The sequence below is a fragment of the Lycorma delicatula genome, chromosome 8 (assembly GCF_047948215.1).
Source record: "Lycorma delicatula isolate Av1 chromosome 8, ASM4794821v1, whole genome shotgun sequence".
Classification (NCBI taxonomy): Eukaryota; Metazoa; Arthropoda; class Insecta; order Hemiptera; family Fulgoridae; genus Lycorma; species Lycorma delicatula.
In genome coordinates, this window is record NC_134462.1 from 45,921,973 (window position 1) to 45,945,109 (window position 23,137).

Sequence of the window (23,137 nt, forward strand, 5' to 3'; positions counted from 1 at the left end):
TTTTAAAAGAAACAGGCGACATTGCAATGTATTTGAATGTTAGTATAATCGCCACTTGCATTACTGGGCAACAGAAGCATAGAAGCAAACGATCCGTCTGAATTTTGGAGAAAATCTAGTAAGTTACTTTTATTATATCATACCATCTTTATAAGCCAGATGTTCTGCAGACAAATCACCTGCATTTTCATTGATAAATTTCCATCCAAATAACATGAGATGTGTTTCACTGGAAGAATGATGTGAAAGTACTTCAACTTTCTACAATTTAGAAGGCATTGAAGGAGAAAGGTAATTGTGGTTCAAAATATGGAATGAGGTATAGGAAGCACCAGACATAATTGAGGTTTTAAAAAAGAGTGAATTGTTTCCCACATTATTTGAAAGGCTCTGCTGATATTGCCTTTCACGGCCCTACACAAGAAATACTATTGAGCATTCATTTAGCTCCCTTCATCAAATTAAAACATGGGTAAGAAGCACCATTGATGAAAATGAGTTAGCTATGTGTTCCGTTCCATGTGAAGCCACCCGGTACTGCAAAATAGTGGGTGCTAGCGCTCATCGGAGAGTTTCGCTTGTACTAGCATTCGGCCCTCGAATCTGATCAAAGGGGGTCACGTCATACTCTTGGTCTGGATGGACTCCATTCTTGTTCGGATGAACGTTAGCTTTTATGTTTTATTTAATTTTATATATTTTATTTTTATCTGTCAAGTTATATGTTATGATACAATTCATTTCATTAACTGTCAAGATGACAATTCATTTAACCATTATTCAACAAGCAACAAGGCGTTGTGTTCATTCATCACCTATGATCATACAGTCCAACCTCGCTCTAAAATCTACCACTATGTTAAGCATTCACTGGCAATGGGTTTTCGTTAAAAAGGAGCAATTAGTTGAAGCTGTAGTTAAGACAATTTGTATCTAATCCTCACAAATTTTCTTTTTTAAAAAAAATATTTTATTCTTCCTTTTGTTATATTATTACTATTATTATTGCATAGCATCCCCCCTTATGGACTACCCTTCCATTATAAAAAAAGTTCTTTAAGAACTTAGAAGTACTTGAGGTATAAATTCAGAAAGCCCTCCTCTTGTTTTGAGCTAGATATGCCCTGGTGCTTCATATGTGTAACAATGATGAGAAAGACTGGGACCAGCAGTGTTTAGCATATAAATTAATGTGTTTCCCCTTCTGCCTTCAATTATAACTATATTACTTCAACTCATTAAGGAAAGTGTAACAGTAAATCAGAATAAAAAAATAGCTTTTATTAACCTATAGTCATCAGATGTTTTGCTTAAAAGTTTACATTTAAAACAATTGTACTCGTTTCAATAAGTTTAGTCATTACCACTGATATTGTTTTAAAACATGCAATTATGTTTTAATATAATCAGTTAATTGATACCTGTTAGGTTCCAATTAAACATTATACAATACAATGACACATCTAGGTGTAAAATTGTATAACCTAGTGCTCCAATTATTTATTTAAATATAATAGAACTTTTTTCCCCCAGGGAATAGTTAAAAAAATAATCTGAAAAACTGCTTTGGTGTTTAGAAGCTTATTTCATAGCTACTGACGGCTACACAATAATTTCATCACCCCCTTTACACTCGTCTATGTTCTTCTTCATTATAACATTAATAATATAAAAAGTTAATATATATTCACTCTAGCAACTGCAGACTAATTTCTAATTGCAATTTTCTTACTTTTATTGAATTTTGTAACATGAAAATTAACAAATTATTTATATGAAGCATAATTTTTCATAAAACCAAAACATGCAAAGAAGAAAGGAAAAGAATTTGGATAATTAGATGTCTTATAAAGATCAAAATGAACAAAGTGAAAAAATGAGTATGAGCCGTGTATTAAAGACATGCTTGTTTAGTGAAATTTGTACAGGACTGAAAAGAAATATCAAACCTATGTTGTGATTCAGTTAATGACATGAAGCCCATTGATATCTCAGTTGTGCCTTCTGATCTAGAATTTTTATTTTACATCTTCTTAAAGTCCATAAGTTATTCCACAGAGATATCTTTCATGCATAAATGTTTCCCACAGAGGATAGTCTCTTCCCACTTATAGTCCTTTTTCAATTTTCTTTAACGGTTAATAATACAATTGCATTACCCAGCTGAAACTGCTTGTGTATCTGCTATCTATTTCTCTTTCTCTCTCCTTATTACTTTCACAATAGTACATGCTTCCACCATTTTTTGTATTTGTATGTTTGTCCTCATGCTACATTTTCTTTTTACATTTTTGTTCATACTAATTACACCTATCACCCTTATAGAAATATCATCTTATACAAGAACTGTACAACTCACCAAAATGCTTTATATATCACAAAAAAGCCCTTGGTTAATTTTTCCTTTTCTACTTTAATTTTTGTGTTTTGTATTTCACAATTTTTGCTACTTATACAGTAATAATACCACCTCTGACTGGATCACATCATGAGAATAGCATAGTGGGCTCAATGTCTTATCACAAGTTCTCACAGACACATCTGGAAAGTTACTTAGCAGAAATATTTCTTCATTACTTTTAGTTGAAGGCCTTCCCAAATATTGCTGTGGCAGCATTGTAAAAGGTTATTCATCGGTCTCTTCTCCATATGGTCCTCCTGCCTGATGATAGGACTATCCTCCACAGTGAACTGGACTACTGCTGTGCCAACTCTTGTTTTATGTAGATGAGTGCTTGTATTCTTCAACCTCATTATTTCATTAATATTGAACTTAATTTGGATAATAATATAATATATTTCATAGAATATACATATATGATAGTAATTAAAATAATGTTATCAATCTCTTCGTATTATATAGTCTTGTTTATCCACAAGTTATTCAGCACATTACTATTTGAGAGCTCGCGCTCCTGTTCACGCCGGTATAAAAAAAATATTAATAGTTTAAAATTTATAGTAAGAGTTATACTATATGTCTATCTTGATCTCGATGCGTTCGCCGTTATCTTCTTTCTACGTAGTAGGGTGTAGCTCCCGACCACATCTGCATTTTGATTTTCCCGCGCCCATTTCAGATTAGAATGCTCTCAAACTCCAATAAAGAAGTCCGATGAGAATATAACAAAGATACAGATAAATAATTTAATTACTATTTGGAAAATTTTCCTACTACATCATATTAATTACAAAATAATGATGTGAAGTAGTCCAACGATGCGTTGCCTTCGTTTCATTCTTTCTTTTCTTGAGTAAACTGAATTAAAGGGTTTTCATTATTTTTAATTTATTTCCAAGTATTGTTTACATATATTAGTAAAGGCATTATAAATGTTTGAGTGTTTAAAGTGAGGAGTAAATTCTTGCTCAAAAGCTGTATAAAAAATATTTGTTTTCATGTTTCTAGATCAGCTGATAAATCGTATTACTAGCTAATTTCGTTGGACAGCGTGTGTTCTTATAGTACTACTTGCAAATAACGAGAAAGACCGTATCATATTTTGGACATAACACGTTTTGACGAAAACAGTAATTGTATATAGACTGAACCCTAACAAATTTTAAAGCAAATAATTGTTTTAATTCCATCCAGTTAATTAAGAAATTACCGTCATTTATCCAAGATGTCTCAGGACTGGGAACAAACGATTATCCGGAAAAAACCTCAAAAAGCATCTGCACTTAAGACGGAACAGGTAAATTAGCGTGACGTTCTGATATTAATTTATTGTTGTTAAAGAGCATACAATAAAAAGTCATTATAATATCAATTACATTTTATATGCTATTGATCTTGTACTAGTTTTTCGAATTCATCACTTAAGGTTTGAATGCTATACAGTGTTGTGGGCTTTATTATTTTTTAACTTTTAGATTTGACCAGTAAATTGTTTGAAATATAGATTTGGTCATTTGCCGGTTTTGTTTGTAAGTGAGTGGTCGAAACTGTTTATTATTTCGTCACCCCTTAATGTTTTAACTGTACAGTGTACAATTGGAATGTGTACAGTGTTTTAACTGCACACGATTTTGGCGTAAATGAGATTTTATGTTCAAGAATAAAGTAAATTGTCTAATACATCATGTGTTTATTAAGTATATTTTGATGTGGTTATGCCTAACTATTTGTTTTTATCTGTGTTTCCATTTTACTTCTGTACATGTTTGAATTTTATTGAAAATGTGATTATAATTAGATATAATATTTTGTGTAATTATATAGTTACAGTATTAATTCATTTATGTTCTGCACAATATGAATTTTTTACATTTTATATATGGTTTTGGAGCCTACATTTCATCACAATGAAATTTTTGTCACCATTAATCTGTTTTGGCATGATAGACTTTATAGTTCATTATTTTCTTTTGTAGTCTGCCTGATAGCTTACCATATTTCATGGCCTCATTAATGTTTACATTTTTCTTTTGTGATTACTGAGTAAGGTTTTCAGTTTATATAGAATATGTTAGAGTAAGTTACAAGAGAACATATAACAAAGTAGCATTTATTTAAATATTTTGCCAGAAACAATTGTCTACTGATTGCCCAGTCATAATTTCTTAATGATAGATGAAATTTGTAACATATGAAAATACCAAAAGTAGCAAGTATTTAAACCCAGAACCTTCCAGATTATAGACAGAGATGCCTCTACTCTGCTATGGAGGTTGACATTCAAAACAACTATTGGATTTATAAAATAAAATTAATTATTTGAAGAAAATGATAGCTGAAGGTGTAGGATGCATAAATTTGTTGAGTTTAAAAGATGAATACAAATCATTAGGGTATGGAGCTTAACATAAAGTCAGTCAAGCAATCAGTAGTGATCTTTTTTCAGTTTTCTTTGATTGTTTGCCTTCATGTTGACATGGTAATTCAACAAGGGTAGAATTTAGTTAAAACTTTTACAGTTACAAATTGTAAAGTGGTCCTGTACATCTAGAGTTTTTCTTGCTCTTAAAACTGAACTTATTGTGGGGAAAATGTGTAAAAGTGCAAGTTTATATAGAAATACAAACAAACTGAACTGTAGGTCTGTTCGAATTGGTAATTTTCTGATTAAATGTAATTAATCAGAAAATAGGGTTTGATTGGGATAACATTTGAATAACTTCTTTATTCAACTGTTTTGATTTAGGCTATGGTTTGCAAATTTGAAATGTTGGTTTTATGCTCTTAAAGTTTTACTTAATTGATGATGATCCTTAAATTAATAATAAACACTTTTAGGTAATACTTCTTTGGTTGTTTAAAATTGTGAATATGTATATTTTTTATTTGTTTATTATGAAGTGATTACATTTCTGTTTTGCAGGCTGTCAACAAAGCAAGAAGAGAAGGACAACCTGTTGACACCCAACAGAAATGTAAGACAATTAAATTTTGTTAAAGGTTTTTAGTTAAGTTGGTTTTAGGCAAATTATAATTTCTAAGTCTCAGTATTTAGAAAAAATACTATAACATTTTAAAGTTAGTTGAAAATTAATCATACAGATAGCCCACAAAAATTATTTTTAAATTAAAAGTTATCAGCATATTATAAATAATAACTTAACATTTTATTTATTAGGAAATATGAATTTACGTAATACATAGTCTTAGTGAGCTTATGAACAACCTCAAATATTTTCAACCCCCCTGGCAGAAAACATTTTGCCTTATATGTCCAAAGGGAGAACTGCCATCAATATTAGGAATACAATATCATTGAAGTTTCCCAATGTTATTAGAAGAGAATGAAAAAGGGGAATGTTAAATGAGATGAGAAAATTCATCCAGAGATAATTTTAATGACATAGAAAGATTTGTTTATTTAGGTTGGGAGCAGCTCATTCTCCTAATGATTTTTGGGTACTTACATATTAACGCCACCGCAGCTACAGCTTTATTTAAAAACAAAGTAGTCAATCGGATTTCGGTGGAAAATGGGCCGATATAGAGTTTAACATATATTCAAACAGTCTCTTTATTAATTTTAATAAATAGTTATTTATATTTATTTATTTTATAAATATATAACCAAACTTAACCTACACTCGCTTCGCTCGCTAACCTTGACTGATTTAACAGGAGTGTTTTGATTATTTAAATAATAAATTATTTACTAAATAAATACTCAAAAAATTATGGTGTTAATTAGTCAAGGTTAGCGAGCGTAGGTTAAATTATATTTATAAAATAAATAAATATAAATAACCATTTATTAAAATTAACAAAGAGACTGTTCATTTTCCACCGAAATCCGATTGACTACTTTGTTTTTAAATAAAGCTGTAGCTGCGGTGGCATTAATACGTAAGTACCGATTTTTGTTGCTTTGATCTAGTCAAATTATTTTCTGCAACAGATTGTTTTTTCTTAAGATATGAGAGGACCAACAGAGAATAACTTCCCTGACTTAACCTGTGTCCACACATCAGTTTTTTATGTACAGTATACCCATACTCAACACCACAATTGTGAAATTTGGTTTCTTGGGGAAGTATCCAGTTGAACTATATACTGTTGTATCACATTCATACTAGACAGTCTATAACTTATAATCCAGTGGTTTTAAAATTAAGTTGTAATAATAATCAATACATTTTATTTATTGTAAATCCTGATAATTTAAATTTGTAAGAATGTTCCGATATTCCTGTAAAATTGGTTTAAATCATCAATACCTCTTTCTTGAAGGTAAAGTAAAAGATCATATAAATAAATAATTTTATTTCATTTTGATTGTCTAAAGTAGAATTGTACAGGAGGTTGGACAGCATGTGCATAGTTGTGACAGTTGAAAATTATTATAAAACTTATTTATGACCTTAACTATATTTTATTTTAATAAATAAAAAAAATTTGTTTAATTAGTAATAAATTATAAACATTAACAAAAATCCAAACCTACTCTAAGATTACACTGGTCAATATGATCAAGAATGTTAAGATAAGTATATGGTCAATATGTCTCACTAGTACCAATGCGGTTTTTGGCCTTTTTCAAATATGTATTTAGAATTTCTCCATCACCCACAGTTTTTTCATTATTTTAATATTTTAAAACATTTTTTCTGTCCATTGTCAACTAAATGCTCTTAGAGCATTGTAAATATAATGGAACCAAATGAGCTAACTCAATGGGTAGTGTTACTATTGTTGTGCAGGTCCAGATGTGTAAAGACATGTACAAACTTGATCTAGTGTAGCATACATTCATCAGAACAATGCCAGTTGTGAGATAGTAGTGAACCAGTAAACACATCATTGTAAGTGCTTTGTGTGTCTGAATTATTATGCATTACATATTTACAACTTTATTTCTTATAATTAGTCATTAGTTACAAAATGCCTAGAATTTGTTTAAATCATCCTTTTCTTTTTTCTGTTTAGCCTCCGGTAACTACCGTTTAGATAATACTTCAGAGGATGAATGAGGATGATATGTATGAGTGTGAATGAAGTGCAGTCTTGTAACATTCTCAGTTCGACCATACCTGAGATGTGTGGTTAATTGAAACCCAACCACCAAAGAACACCGGTATCCACGATCTAGTATTCAAGTCCGTGTAAAAATAGCTGGCTTTACTAGGACTTGAACGCTGGAACTCTCGACTTCCAAATCAGCTGATTTGGGAAGACGCGTTCACCACTAGACCAACCCGGTGGGTTTGTTTAAATCATCCTAACAATTTTTGTTATGTATATGGTGAAGTGATGCTCAAGTCACAAAGGGGATCTTTACTCCATTAGTAAAAAAAGTGTTATGAACTTTATTTTGGGTGTAAAGTCAGGGACCAACCAAGGGCCTGGGCTCCACATATCTGTTGTTTATCATGTTCTAGGCTTCCTCACTGCATTGAAAAATGGAACATGCCATTTGCTATCCCTATGATTTGGAGGGAACCCAAAGATCACTCTTCTGACTGTTATTTTTGCTTAACAAACATTAAAGGGATTACATCAAAATCAAAATCTGCAATAAGATCAGTTCCACACTGCGAAGAATTGCTCATGCCAAAGCCTCCAGAACATGTGACATTAGATGAACAGAGCTCAGATTCTGAGAAGTAAGGAAGAAAAAGAAACAGATTCTGGTGATACAACTTTAGAACAAAGCAGTTCATCTGAGCCTCACTTAATTGACTCAGGAAAATCTTAATGATCTCATACAAGATTTAAAGTTATCCAAAAAACAGTCTGAAATGCTTGCTTTTCGACTAAAAGGATGGAATCTTCTTCAAAAAAAAAAATACAAAGATATGTATTTATCGGAATCATCATTCTGAATTTAAAGACAATTTAAATTTTAAAGAAAATGGCTTAGTGTGTTGTAATAACATTTCTTCTTTTATGGAGAAATAATGTAATGAACATAACCCAACAGAATGGCGCTTGTCATTGATTCTTCTAAAGTTAGTTAAAGCTGTCCTGCATAATGGCAATAAATTCCCATTAGTACCTGTGGCTCACTGCTAGTATGAAAGAAACATATGAAAACTTTATAATGGAAAAGCTTCAATATGCAGTGTATGAATGGCATGTTTGTGGTGATTTGAAGGTAATTGCACTTATTCTTGATCTGCAGCTTCGTTACACAAGTACTGTTTTTTGTGTGAATGGGATAGTAGGGACACAAAAAACCATTTCATTAGAACAAATTGGCTAATTGCAAATCACTCATTTCTGAACAGAAAAATTTGAAACATGACCCATTGTGTAATCCTAAAAATATGTATCTACCTTCATTACGTATCAAACTAGGATTAATGAGAATTTCATCAAGGCCATGGACAGTACTCCTGGTTTAATGTACTTAAAACAGAAATTTCCAAAAATTAGTGATGCAAAATTAAAGAAGGAATATTTGTGGATCTACAAATATGGTCACTAATGCATGATGAAAAGTTTGAGGAACTATTGAATCCACTGAAGAAAGCAGCTTGGCAAGCATTCAAAAATGTTACTCAGAGTTTTTGGGAAATCAAAAGAAATCAAATTGTCAATGATCTTACTACATCTTATAAAAATATGGGTTGTAATATGTCCTTAAAAGTACACTTTCTGCACTCGCACCTAGATTTCTTCCTGGAAAACCTTGGCACAATGAGCGATGAGCACAGGGAACACTTTCATCAAGAGATTTCAGCAATGGAAAAGAGGTATCAAGGCAAATGGAATCCTAATATGCTGGCCGATTATTGTTGGACCATCAAAAGGGATGGTCCACAGGCGAAATATAGCAGAAAATTGTCATTTCTTACTTTCTAGGCGAATCAAATGTTTGAATATTGTGTAGTTAAGAATTCAGAAAGTATTAAAATGTTTGAAATTATAAATGCCTGTCTCTTGGAAACCTTGTGAAAACAAACTGGTATCGTATTTGAATTCAGGAGAAAAAATACTATCAGAATTACATATTTTTCTTCCTGAAAAAAAAAAGAATTCTCTTTTGTTCCCCAGTGTAATTTGCCTTAAAGTATTGTAAAATAAATTGAAAAAATAAAAATTTACTCTTTTCCTTTATAAAAAGATTGAAAAATTTGTCCACTCTGATAATGTATTATCAGGTTGTTATTATTATTTTTATGCAGTTATAAAGTTTCAAGATGATAAGTTTACACAGTTAAAAATGATAAACTTCCTATTTTTAAGGGCAAGTAGGTCATCAATTAACTTTCTGATAAATTTTAAAAGCTTAGATACTGTGAAACACATCATAATTTTTGTAATGATAAATCTTAACCAAATTTATAAATATAACGTGCATAATAACTATTTAAAGATGTTTTTAGTCATGCATGTGACATTTACAGTGAATAGTCTTGCTGTTCTCACCCTGAAGTTAGCTGATTTTATTCCTGGAAGTTTTTTGTTTTAGTTAAGCAGAATTCCTTTTTCTCCTTTGCTTTTTTGAGATATTTTTTCAACTTTTGTTTATATATGTTTATAAGATGTATCTTTTTTTTATTTATTTTGTATAGACGAGAGTTTGTATTGAGCATGATGATATTTTCATTTCGGTGTGTAAGATATGCAAAAGTATTCAGTTGTTCTCTGTAGTTGTTAGGGCACTTGGGTGTATTGAATGGTGTGCCAGTCATACGTCTAAAAGCAATAATTTATATGAAATTGGCTGATGTGAGGTGCTGTGAATGAGAGTGGTTTTTATTTTTTGTTTCTGTATAAATTTTTAAATTTTAAACATCTTTTTAAATATATTTTTAAAATACTTTCAAATAATAAGAAAATCAACAATAACAAATACTAATTTACAATATCTCTAGTCACCCAGCCTCATGTAAACTATTTTCTTTAGGAGTATGGCTGATAGCAGGCCATTCTATATACCATGCCATGTGAACATTACGTTGAAGAACTTGACAACATGAAATAACTTGCTAATGTAGTCGATAGAACAGGACACTCATTGCCACTCAACAAAAAATAAATTTAAGCAAAACAAAATGTGTATCAATAATGTGTAATCAAAGAACCAGAGAAAATAGCTCATAAATTTAAATAATTTGGCTTTTAAGACTAGCATGCTGTTCAGTACATCCATGTCGGCTGATGACCACAGAGAACAACTATATTGTAATATTTAATACATTGAAACAGAAATATCAATACACTCATTACAAACTCTAACCTGTAAAAAATAAATAAAAACAAAGACTGTGAAAAAATAGCACATAAATTGAAAAAAAAAATCTGTATAAAATGTGACTTCACAACTCCAAGTAGTTTAGTACAAATCATTTTACAATTAATAAACACAATGTGTCTGAAATATATTTATTAGCTAACTGCACAATGTTCTACATTAGTTAAACAAGATGCAGCTTCAAAGATACAATCAACATTTCAAAGCTATCAAACAGTGACATAGTCAGTGTTTGCCAACTATTTCTTAGATACAGATCCACCAACATTAATAATAAACTTGATATTCTATTCATGCACAAAAAAATGTCATTAACATATATTTTGAAATTGTATAAGGATACAACATTATGCTAAAAATTACTAACAATATAAATGTATGATACAAATCCTAACTTTTTGACTATTTTTAGGTGATCATAAATTTTTCAGCACACATTTTAGATGTCATTAATACAATAACAAACCAATGTACTTGTATTCATGTTATATTGATGAACAGGGCATTTAAAGAAGTTTTGTTTGCAACATTTATTAACTTCAAACAAGTTCACATGAGCACTTTTGTAGCACATAAAATTTCTAGACAATATTCAGTTTCATGTCAAACATTACAAAGAAGAATATCTGGAATTATTCCATTAATTACACTTCAATTCTTTTTAGTTCATTGATGTTGACAACCTTCGTTGTGTACACCCTGTCTTTGACAAACCGCCACAGAAAGAAATTGAGTGGTGTAACATTAACAGATCGAGGTGGCTAGAGAATTGGTCCATCACAGCCAATCCAACGTTGAGGAAATTGTTCATGTAGGTAGTCACTAATATGTAACATGTATTGGTGGTGTATCATCTTGTTGGACATAAACATTTGGTTGCCGATGTGGAAATTGTGGTACTTAATACTCCTGTAGTTTGTTTAGATAACTAGCTTAAGTAACCTTTGACTCAGCTAAGAATGGATTGATCACTTCATAAGCAGTCAATGCACACTACATGTTAATTTTCAAGTTATTGATTGTGTTTGTCAAATGGCATGAGGGTTCTCGCTATCCCAAATCGATAATTATAATAGTTAATGTGACCAGAAACATGGAAGGTAGCTTCGTCAGAGAAGATTACTTTTTCTAAAAACGCATTGTCTTTGTTCACTTTATCAAAATGATCTACAGAAAAATTGTAATGGTGAGGTTTATTGTCATTTTCAATTGCATGCACCTACTGAATTTTGTATGCATGAAGTTTTATGCACTTGTGTGTAACCTTCACAACTATCAATTGTATTTCCAATTCTAAACTCACATGCCAAGTTTATTTAGCCACGCTTCTCTGAAAAGTTTCTCTTACTCCATCCAGAACTTCCTCGGAGACAGAAGTCAGCATCTTTTTTTGTGTACTACACTTTCTGTATCTTTAAACTGCTCATACCAATGTTTAATGTTGTTTTTATTAGGAGGATCATGGCAATACTCTAAATGAAAACGTCTACAAACAGTAATATCAGATCTGCTTTCATGAAACCATAGTACTCATGTTGTTGCTTTTTCCTGCGTGGTAGCCATTGCTCAAACTGAAGGAAGGATGACTGTAAACATTTTTAAAGTAAATTATTAAAACTTTTGTGTGTGAGTGTTTTTTTAAAAATATAAATTGGTCCAGTTTATATTTCAGAAGTTCTAATTTTAAAATTATTCTCATTACTGATTATCATAAACAGAAACATAGGATATTACTTTTTTTTATTTGATTAATAATGAAGTCAGTAGATTAAACTAGCAGGTCATTCATGTCAAATTCAACCATACTATCTTATCCACCATTATAGATTTAGATGAAACTTAGTTTGTTTCTTCTACCTATAGAGATAAATAACCACACCAAATTTCATGTCTCTATCTCATTTCGTTATCATGTTATGACCATTCAAAATTTTGAGGTTTTTCACATTTTGCTAGTTGGATGTCAAGACAAAAAGCATCTGTAAATATAAAATAATTTGTCATTTGTTTATTTTTCATCTAATCGTTAATGAAATTTTCAAGTTTTGCTCTCTAAATTGTGGGGTTTCTATTGAAACACATAAAATTTTGGGGTTTTCATTCCTTTGTATAGTTTTTTTTAAACTAAATGTTTTTATTCTTTGAGCAAAGCATTGTAGGGCTCCCTTTGATCCCCTTAGTTGTTGATCTGTGTTCCACAGGAAATAATTGTTGCAAAAAACTTTTTATTTTTGGCAACTAGGAATTATATTTAAACACAATTTATAATATTAATTAACTATTAAACAATTATTACATTATTTTAACAATTTTAATAATAGAATAAAATTTTTCCATCAAATTTGAAAAAAAATAAAACATCACACTTCTTTCTTGATGTTTTGATTGATTATAATAATGATGTAAAACTTTTTACATTTAAAAAAGAAACTATTATATAAAATAAAAACCCATCATTAATAGCATACAGAGAGGAATTAGAATTGAATAGCATGGACAAATTTAAAGTTGAAAATCCTATTGACATATTTATTTAGAAAAATGTGTAGTCCCTGCAGTTATGAACCTAAGTTTGAAAACTTACCAGATTTATTTCAATTAGTATTTCACTTTATGTGGGTCCATTTTCAGTTTAAAGCACTTAAAAGATATGTGACATTACTTTTTGAATAGAATTCATACATTTCATTGAGAATTGGTATGTTCTTCCAGTTGAGGTTTGTGGAGACCCAACAACTGCAAGAATGTGAGGAATTGGCACTGGGCAGGTATGATCTTGGGTTAAAATAATGATGGTCCTGCAGGATGTAAAAACTTAACTGTAACATCACCTTCTTTACTCACTTCAGTTATTACTCCAAAGTACCAGAGATTGTCATACGTGCAAACAATGTAACAAGAGGGATAAAAGTCTTCTTCTTTCACATTTGATGTCACTTATTTTCATAAGTTGTTAATGAGACTGGGCTTCTCATCACTGTTGCTACTTCTTGCTTCCAAAGTCCCAGAACAATCTTTTGGCCTAAAGTTAAGAAACTTCATGTTCCCAGAAGGATTTTAGGTCTTAAAAGCGTTTTTCAATCTTAGAACAGATCAGATTTACAGAATCTTTGGAAATAAAAGTTAACTTTTGTGATGTTTAATTTATAAAACTGAAAGAAGTTATCTGGAGTTAATATTTGATTCTGAAGAGGCCTTTGCATACCTGCAGTTGTTGGATTTTCATGCAGTTGCTGTACAGTACCTCCAATCCTATTACATTTTGTTTTTCCATGGCTCTAGCAAACGATGACCACTGAGCTTTTAACATGAAATCATTTTTATGCAGACAAAGGTACAACTCATTCTTGTATTGTGCGGCACAACTGTCACTATAATAGTGAATTTTTGTAATGTTGGGAAAGCTTTACTTGACAAATTCTGATAGCTTTTCTTGTATTTTGTACATCATACAAACATCATTTATCAATTCATCTGATGTGATGATGCAGTGTGATGAAACTCATGTTTTCTCACCAAGACAACTTCTTAAGTTTATAATAACAGGATGTACTGTAGAAGAGTCTGAAGTTCATTGGTACCCCTGAGCCTCATTCTGGATAGTAAAAGAGTAATTCTCACTAAAATCCATTGAAATAACAGCAAAATTTGAAGCAGAAGAATCATTGAGGCTTTTAAAAGATTTTGATCGGCTCTTTGCAATCTATGAGTGTGGAATTAGTTTTTCTAGTTTGGTATTGAGTTTCATCAATAAATTCATCAACTTTTGCAGTACATATGATCATTTGTGTCCTGTCTGTTGAAATTCATTGTTTGTATTCAGTTGTGTCCTTTTCATCACAGTCATCAAACTTTTAGAAAGTATGTTAAATTTTCTTTAGAGGGGCAGTTGTCACACTGTCTGAGCATACATTCACAATTAGGGTTCTCACATAGCAGCAGATTTTTTGAGCTCTTTTTATTACTCTTCATGTTGTGCTGCATGAATGAGCAGTATGCATTCTGGTGAATGGTGCAGATGCAGAGTGGGTTCTGCTGGCATCTGCCAAAACACTTCATTTGGGGCGAAGCATGCAGAATTATGAAAAACCTAGTTTGATTTCAGGATACTCCCATTCAAAATTCAAGTATATTTCATTTAGATTGCTCAGAATTAACCATTTCTTCTCATATTGTTTTTTCCCTAAGCCTACAACATCTTTCATACTGGGTAAAACCCTTGACTATTCATCACTTTGATAAAAATTTACAACTAACTTTTATGACCTCAAAAGCCTCTTTATTTTCTTCCCCCTTTTTCGTTCAGGTTCAACAAGAAAACCTTTTTCTTTGAATAGACTTTGGGCTTGCTGAACAGAGTAATCAGAATGTGAAAAGTATCTATAATTATTTTCTCAACCACTTCATAGATGCTGAGATTGATAATAGCTGAACTTTCTTCTTTGATATCAATTGAGGTAGTAGTTTTTCTGTTTTCTACTAGCAAGTCCATATCAGCAGCTATTATTGTTTTTTTCTATTATTGTTTTTTTCTGATTTGGTTCCTTTTAAGTGTAATTTTACTTTTCTTTTTCACATTTTGTTGTAATTTTTCTAGTTTCTGTTTAGCATACCTTATTTTACATCTCTCATTAAGTGCATGTACCTTTAAAAATGAACTTCCCACATCTGTTTAAAGAAGCATTTAAAGAATCAATAGCCTCTTCTTTTTGTAATTCATTAACTTTAACATCATTGTCATCATTTAGCTGTAAGTCTTCTTCATCCCAACCATGATTAGCTGAAATTGTAAATAACATTTTAATAGGGTTCTTGTGCCTTTTGTAAGGATCACAATTTTTTTTTTTTTGTAGGAAATCATGTTTTTTTAAAAATAAACTATGGTGAAGGCAAATTGTAGTTAGATTATAAATTTCAGTTCTTAGCTTAAGTATTTTGAGTTCTTCCTCAGATAATTCACTTGCACTTTCTATTGCTTTTTGAGTGACATAACTCGTTTTGTGACATTCTCTCTATTCATTATCCATACACTGCACTTAATTTCCATTTATAGGAAGATAAGTGCAGATTTCCTAGGTATAAGAAATTTTTATTTCCTATACCTGGTAATTTAATTAAAATGTTCTAGCAAACATCCTTTAATTGTTATTGTGTATTTCTTTTAAAATGAGCAGCCTAGTTTCAAAATCAGCCACATCCAAAAATTTTTAGTATACATGACTTTTTAGTCATAAATATATGCAATAAAACAAGATTTGTTCTTCTACACCAGCTATATCACAAGAAAACTTCTTGTTTCAGAGTCAGCCACATCCTAAAATAATACAGTATAAATATTTGCAAAAGTAATTATTACTTTTTATATTTATTAGAAAGTGTGTACTAAAATATTTTTTGTGAATGTTACTTTTTTTTAAAATAAATAAATTTAAATAAATTATTTGTAGTCAGAAATCAACTTTTTTGTTTCAAAAGCCATATCCAAACAAAAAATAGAGTTTTCTGCTAAATGTAAATAGTTAAATTAAAATTTTTTAATGTAATTAGGAGTGACTTAATAAATTACTATAATGAATAAATCCAAATTTTTGCTATGAAAATGTTACCGCGACTAGTGTTTTGCTGTCCTGAAAAATTTAATGAAATGGATGTGGCTGATTTTAAAACTAGGCTACTCAAATATATTACTAAAAAAAGTTCAATTACTTACAGTTTGCTAGTATTAGTAATCTATAAAAGCAAAGAAAAACACACAAAAGTCACTATACACCCATACACAGAATTAATAAATAAAATCCTAAGCAGTATTCACCATGCTGTTTCCTCAGGAAGCACAAGTAACAGACTGACTAGGCAAGCAAAGAATAGCTTTTCTGATGGTATGCCTGTCCAGACATGTATGTCTGCTGTTGCTACCTGCACAGTTCTAGCAGCAAACAAACATGACTGCACACTTTGTAAGTCGAGCCTGTTTCTAATTACAGATTTATTTTTGAATTCAATTATGAATTGTTATCAAATAATTAATTATTCTTGTAAAAATAGTGCAAGTGACAGTTTAATAATTGACATAGGATCTACAACGGCTCGATGAATAATTTTAAAAACTTTTACATTTAACTTAAAAAAACTATATATTTTATTTATTTATATTGTACCCCATTTCATAAGGATTATTTAGGAAAAAATAATTTTGTGATTATCCCTTTTCCTTCTTGAGATATTGAGTTTAATGCTAAACTATGTTTTCATTTTTAAAAAGCTTAGAGATGGAAAAATAGGATTTTTTCTGCCAAAATCTTTACATTTAGAAGAATGTTATGATTTTCAATAGAATTCCCATAGTTTAGAGAGCAAAACTTGAAAATTTCACAACAATTAGATGAAAAATAAACAAATGACAAATTATTTTATATTTACAGATGCTTTTTGTCACATGACATCTGACTAGCAAAAGATGAAAAACCACAAAACTTTTGAGTGGCCATAACATGATAATGAACTGAGATGGTGGGTGAGAAAAATTTTTTTTTTCTGTGGTTGAATTATTATGGAATGACCCTAGCCAAAATTAGAAAGATAGGATTTTTTATGAAAAAAAAATTAAAAAACAGCCACTGATGTTTCTGTTACATTAGTTTGTAATAAGGAAAAAATATAATATAATAAGGAAAGTCCAACTTTCTCCAAGCCATAGTTCTGTCTGAATATCTCTCCATCAATTTGTATTTTTATTTTTTTATTTTATAAATTGAAAGTAAAGTAGCAGCATAATATTATTTGTATATGTATGTACATATGTTGTAGGGGGAGGTGGTCAAAATAAGCAGCATGCTACTACAAAAAATACTGCAAAATTGGATAGAGAAACAGAGGAGTTAAAGCATGAAAAAATTTCTTTGGATGTTGGAAAACTTATTCAAAAAGGCAGGCAGGATAAAGGATGGAGCCAGAAGGAGCTTGCAACTGTTAGTATCTATTTATTAATTAATATTTGTTGAATATTTTATTAATAAAAATTCTTCCTTCTGTTATCTGCACTTATTATTATATGTGATTTTATTATCATTTATTTTCCTACACTCATTAAAAGTTATTCTTGCAACTGTACCATTCTGTAGTATGTATCTTTTAATATATACACATTGTTACAAGGGTTAAACATTTATTTTAAAAGAAATGTATTTAAACGTCATATTTACATATGTGTGACTCAGAAATTTTGTCACAAACGTAAACTTTTATTAATGAAATTATCTAGTTCTAATTTATTTCCAGTGGAAAATTTGAAATAATTGTGAAAAAGCTGTAACACTTACTTTCTATTATTTACAGTATTGTACATCTCTAAAAATAACCAGAATATGCATTTTATTCAGCTACGTAGGTATATGTTTGGCTATGTAAAAAATAAAATAATGTTTACTCTTTAATACATTCTCTTATTTTTTCCTTTGTAGAATCAGATTTCTTTTTTACTAGCAGTAGTAATCCATCATTGCTGGGCCTACTTGCTGATTTCGTGGTTTCTGTGGTCTTAATGTCTTGCTGGAATCTCTTTCCTTGTTCAGTGCTAACTGCACCAAGATTTCCTAGAAAGAAATTATATGCAAACATAGAAAATGTATTTTTAGCAATGTTCAACATTCCATGCCATGGTGGGACTTAAAAAGATCTTGTATTAGAATTATGCAGTTTTTTCATTTTGTTTCTTAAAAATATTTTATCGTCTTAATAATTTTGATGCCCCAACTAAAATCCTGTTTGGTTGAGTTTTCCTTCAAAAGCTGGGTCTTTGGAATCACATTCAAGGACGTTTATATTTCACACATTTAAGTTTGGCTTCACTTAATCACAAGAAAAGTTATCTTAAATGTTTGAAGCCTTCACTTTCATCCTTTCATCCAGGGTCTTTACAAAATTTTTCATCATGTACGCCTCTCTTGAAACAAATTTGTGGTTCACTTCACAGACATTTTGATTACCTGGTTCAAAAGAAGTCCTCTTTACCCACTCTTTTTCAAAATGCTGCTGTAATGCTCTGTTACCCATAAACAAAATTCAACAATATTTTTTGAATCCACCTTTCAAACTCATTAATAGCTATGACCTTCAAAGCCCTCAAACTTCTTTCTGTTCTAGTGTATGCATTGCAGTCTGTTCAACTAACGAATGATAAGCAACCCCCCATTGATATGTAAAATGGACCTCCATTGATCCATTGATATGTGTGACTTGTAAATGAGGTGATCATTATGAGTAAGTGGCACATCCAGAGACATGGTTAATTGATCCCCAACCACCAAAGTATACCACTGCCTTTTTAAATCCATATAAAAGCAATTAACTTTTACTAGGATTTGAACCTCACAAACTTCAACTTTGAAAAACTGCTGTTAAACAATTGATTTGCAACTAGTTAACCACTAGTCCAGCCTGATGGGCTAGTCTAGTCTCCCAAAAACTTAACAGTTAAAACCATTTTTACTTAATTGTGGTCAGAATGGCAACCATGTTATCAAATGTTTCTTTCACTGAAAGTGAATTAGCAACTAGTATAGATGGCTTGTTTCCATTATGGAGTAAAACTGCTTTTATAGTTTATTTAGATGAATCTATAAAAAAAATGCCGTACTGTAAGTCTATGATCTATTTTTACTTAAGTCATTAATCCATCAATATCAAAACATTTGCATAAAGAACCTTTCATTTTATAAAATACTCGGAAACCAGCATTTTTTTTTGTGAGGGATATAATGGTTGTTCCATCTGCCAATAAATTCCACTCTTGTAAACTAGAGCCAACAAGCTCAGCCTACTATTTTGATAAACCTAAGACATGTACCAAATAATTTAATACATTTTGATGGATAGGATAGGATTTACTGGAGTTTTGAGGACTGTAAATGGGATCAGAAGTATTTTCAGAAAGATCTAAATTTTCATTACTTTTATGTTATCACTATTGCTAAGCTCTGAAATCTTAATATTCTACTTCCAGAGTTGGTATCACTTAGTGTGTGTTCGTGCAAAACTGGTCTAAAAGTAGGTGCCGCATTCAGAATTTTTTTAACCTGTGTGTTCATGAGACAAAAATAGTATGTTCTGGTAGAGACTGTAAATGGTTAGCACTTCCGTTGCCTTTCGTCCATTTAACTACAGTCATATTACAGCTTACACAACAATCCTCAGGATTCCAGTTTTTATATTGATCCCCAGTTTTACAACCAGAACACAAAATATAGGCTTTTACTATTTTTTGTTATAGAGTTATTTTGTGACTAATACAAAACATCCACAAAAATAATAAAACTGGATTTTACCAAGAGATCTGTGTTAAAAGCTCCAATATTTTGAAACTAAAGTGCATTTAAAAAATACAACCACACTGAATAAAGGTTGACTCTCTACTGGGAGTAAGTGCCAAGATTAAATTCACATCCCCCCCCCCCACCACTAACCTGCAGAATTGCCAGTTAAAAAATAGTGAAAATACTAAATTATGGTTGTGGGTGGCAATTAATGATATAGTAACAAAGATTTGATTTGCTGGGACATCACTTTTTTAATGGTTGATATTTAAATTACAAATAAAATGAATAATGAATGTATCCAAATTATTATAATTTTGATCACTGTTATTAAAGGAATTTTTTTCAGTAATATTCTACAGTTTTATTTTATTGTTTATTTTCCATAACCCTGATAGTCCTTTTCTTGAATTCACTGCTTTATTACACATTTTAGTATGTTTAAATTAAATTTAGAGTATTTTTCCTGTAAATGTTCTATATTCAAAAATAAAAGAAATCAACAACAATAAAATCCAAAATTAAAAAAAAAAAATAAAAAATATAAAACTGTTAAGAAATTAATTTTATTATTAGCAGAAAATAATAGTATTAAACTGTTGTCTGTTGTGATATTACTATTTTATGAAATCTCATTTTATATATTCATTTTAAAATTAAAGTTTTTCTTCTTGAGGATGAAAATATATCAAATAGGTTTTAATTAATTAACATGTCTAATAAGTTAACAAAACTTAGAACTGTTAACCTTTTTTATAGTGTTGTATAATTATTTTTTTTATCAATGTTCAGGAAATTATGGCAACATTTTGTTTTGCTTTTATTAAAGTATTTTTTTTATCGTTTTATAGAGATGCAATGAGAAGCCACAAGTAATAAATGATTATGAAGCCTGTCGTGGTATTCCAAATCAGATTGTTCTTGGGAAAATCGAAAGAGCATTGGGTAAGTCATATTCTGATTTTTATTGTTTTAAATAAATAGTTATTGATTATTTTCTGATCTAAAGTAAAATTTACTACAATAATACAAATATTAGATTTAGAGGGAACAAGCTAAAATTTACTGGAAAAAATGAGAAGTAAGTTATTGTCACTTTAATAAACTTCAGTTTTATAATAGAGTATTGGATTGTAATGGGTAAGCCATGTGGTTATGATCACTGCTTATTTATCTAACTTTGATGTGTAAAGAAATTCAGGACAAGTTATTATGTTTGAATCATAAGTTAGTTTAGAACTTTTACCATAGAAATTTATAGATTAAAAGTAAGAATTGGGTAAGGGAAATCAGTTTCATGATTGTATTTATAATACTTAAATATTATGCTTTACACCACCTACTTTGTAGTATAGTGTTATGTATTCTGATTTTCAAATTTTGCTGGTAAAGTAATATCGTTGGTCTAGCATAATTAGAATGATTTTTTTCTGCCATTATATCTTCCACTTTATTAAATTTAAAATGAACTATTTCTGTTATTTGTATGATAAAATCTACTATTAAAAAAAAAATTGTGTTTATGTCCTTGCTTATCATTATCAAATATCTATGTAAACAACCTCTGCAATTTCAAGTTTAATATTAAATGAACACAGCATTTATTGCAAATGAAATTTATTAAGTGGTTAGTGACTGTGATAACTCATCAAAGTGATGATGGATGGAATAGAATTAGTGTGGTTACTTTCCATTGGTCACTGTGAAGAGTGAATATAATTACTGAGATTCCAAAGAGATAAATTGAATTTTTATATCTAAAGCAGATTGCTTAGTCTACCTAACAGAAAAAAAATATTTATGTACCTGTTATTTACATTTGTATCTATGCCATTTTAGCCATCTTATAAAATGGTAATACAAAGAAGGTTAATGCTGGTTAATACTGGAATGTTATTGTAAAAATGTTTAAACAGTAAGGTATTGTGTTTGATTTTAGTATACTTGCACTTTTTTAATAAATGTTTACAATAAGATTAAGGTACAGTTTTACATTAGTATTTTTTTTTTTTTTAATTTTATTGTCAATTTTTTTTCAGATGACTAAACAGAAATTGAAATTTTAGCATATGCTGTACTTGTATTACCAGTTACAGATACTTATATTACAGTACCAATTAGATATTTTAGTTGCCATATCAACATAACATTGAAATTCCTGGAATGAGTAGTATGTTAACAAAAGTAAAGGTCAAAATTTACCTCCTTTTACTGCCAGAAAAAAACTTCATGAGGTAAAATAATCAGGGAGAAGTTTTACTTTGATAAAACTTATGCTATTATTGAGCATTGGAAGAAATGAATTTTGTTAGATTGAACTCATAAGTACAAATATGTTTTTGAAAAAATGATATGGTTATGTTGTTACAGTGGAAAGTGCCTTCTATATGGTCTTAATATAGCTAAGTTATTGATTAAAATTATATCAAAACAAGTCATAGAAGTTGTAATTCTCGTAACAAATTTTAACTTATAACAGTGCTGGTACTTTTCTTTTTTCTGTTTAGCCTCTGGAATCACCATAAGGTATTACTTCAGAAGGTGAATGAGGATGATATGTATTAATGCAAATGAAGTGTAGTCTTGTACAGTCCCAGGTTGATTGTTCCTGAAATGTGTGGTTAATCGAAACCCAACCACCAAAGAACACCAGTATCCACGATCTAGTGTTCAGATTCATATAAAAGTAACTGTCTTTACTAGGATTTGAGCCTTAGATCTCTCAACTTCAAAATCAGCTCATTTGCGATGATAAGTTCACCATTATACCAACCTGGTGGTTTTAACAGTGCTGGTATTGGTGGTTACTATCAGTGCTCAGGAATTAAACTTGATGGTTTAATTTTTAATGTTATATCCTCGGAAAGAACTACGCTAAACAGTTATTGAAATAAATAAGAAAACAAATACTGTTTTTGATACTTCTCATCACATTGAAAGTTTTGTTACTAAAAATTAAATCAAGTTATAGAAAGATCTAAACTTTACCACATATTGAAAAGTAAACAGTTGATACCTTGCATGAAAGTAAAATTACAAATTTAATAAAATTAGATTTGATATTTACTGAAAAAGTATGCAGAGTGATAGTTACATTACCTATAACTTGTCATCCAGTGTAACATAAGATGGTAGCTTTTAGTGCAATGATTTACAGAGCAAATTGGT

The 23,137-nt window shown here is 30.2% G+C and overlaps 1 protein-coding gene across 2 annotated transcripts in view; it reads left to right on the forward strand.

The window, feature by feature from the left end:
* The first annotated feature begins 3,412 nt into the window (after positions 1-3,412).
* mbf1 (multiprotein bridging factor 1) overlaps positions 3,413-23,137 on the forward strand; it is a 30,668-nt gene continuing 10,943 nt past the window's right edge. Inside the window, exons 1-4 of one of the 2 annotated variants that reach the window (XM_075372442.1) lie at positions 3,413-3,698; positions 5,325-5,376; positions 17,463-17,626; positions 20,821-20,914. In XM_075372442.1, coding sequence (XP_075228557.1) covers positions 3,627-3,698; positions 5,325-5,376; positions 17,463-17,626; positions 20,821-20,914 — 382 coding nt within the window. In that variant the 5' untranslated portion in view covers positions 3,413-3,626. The remainder of the gene's footprint in view (positions 3,699-5,324; positions 5,377-17,462; positions 17,627-20,820; positions 20,915-23,137) is intronic. The other variant, XM_075372444.1, reaches the window with a different exon arrangement.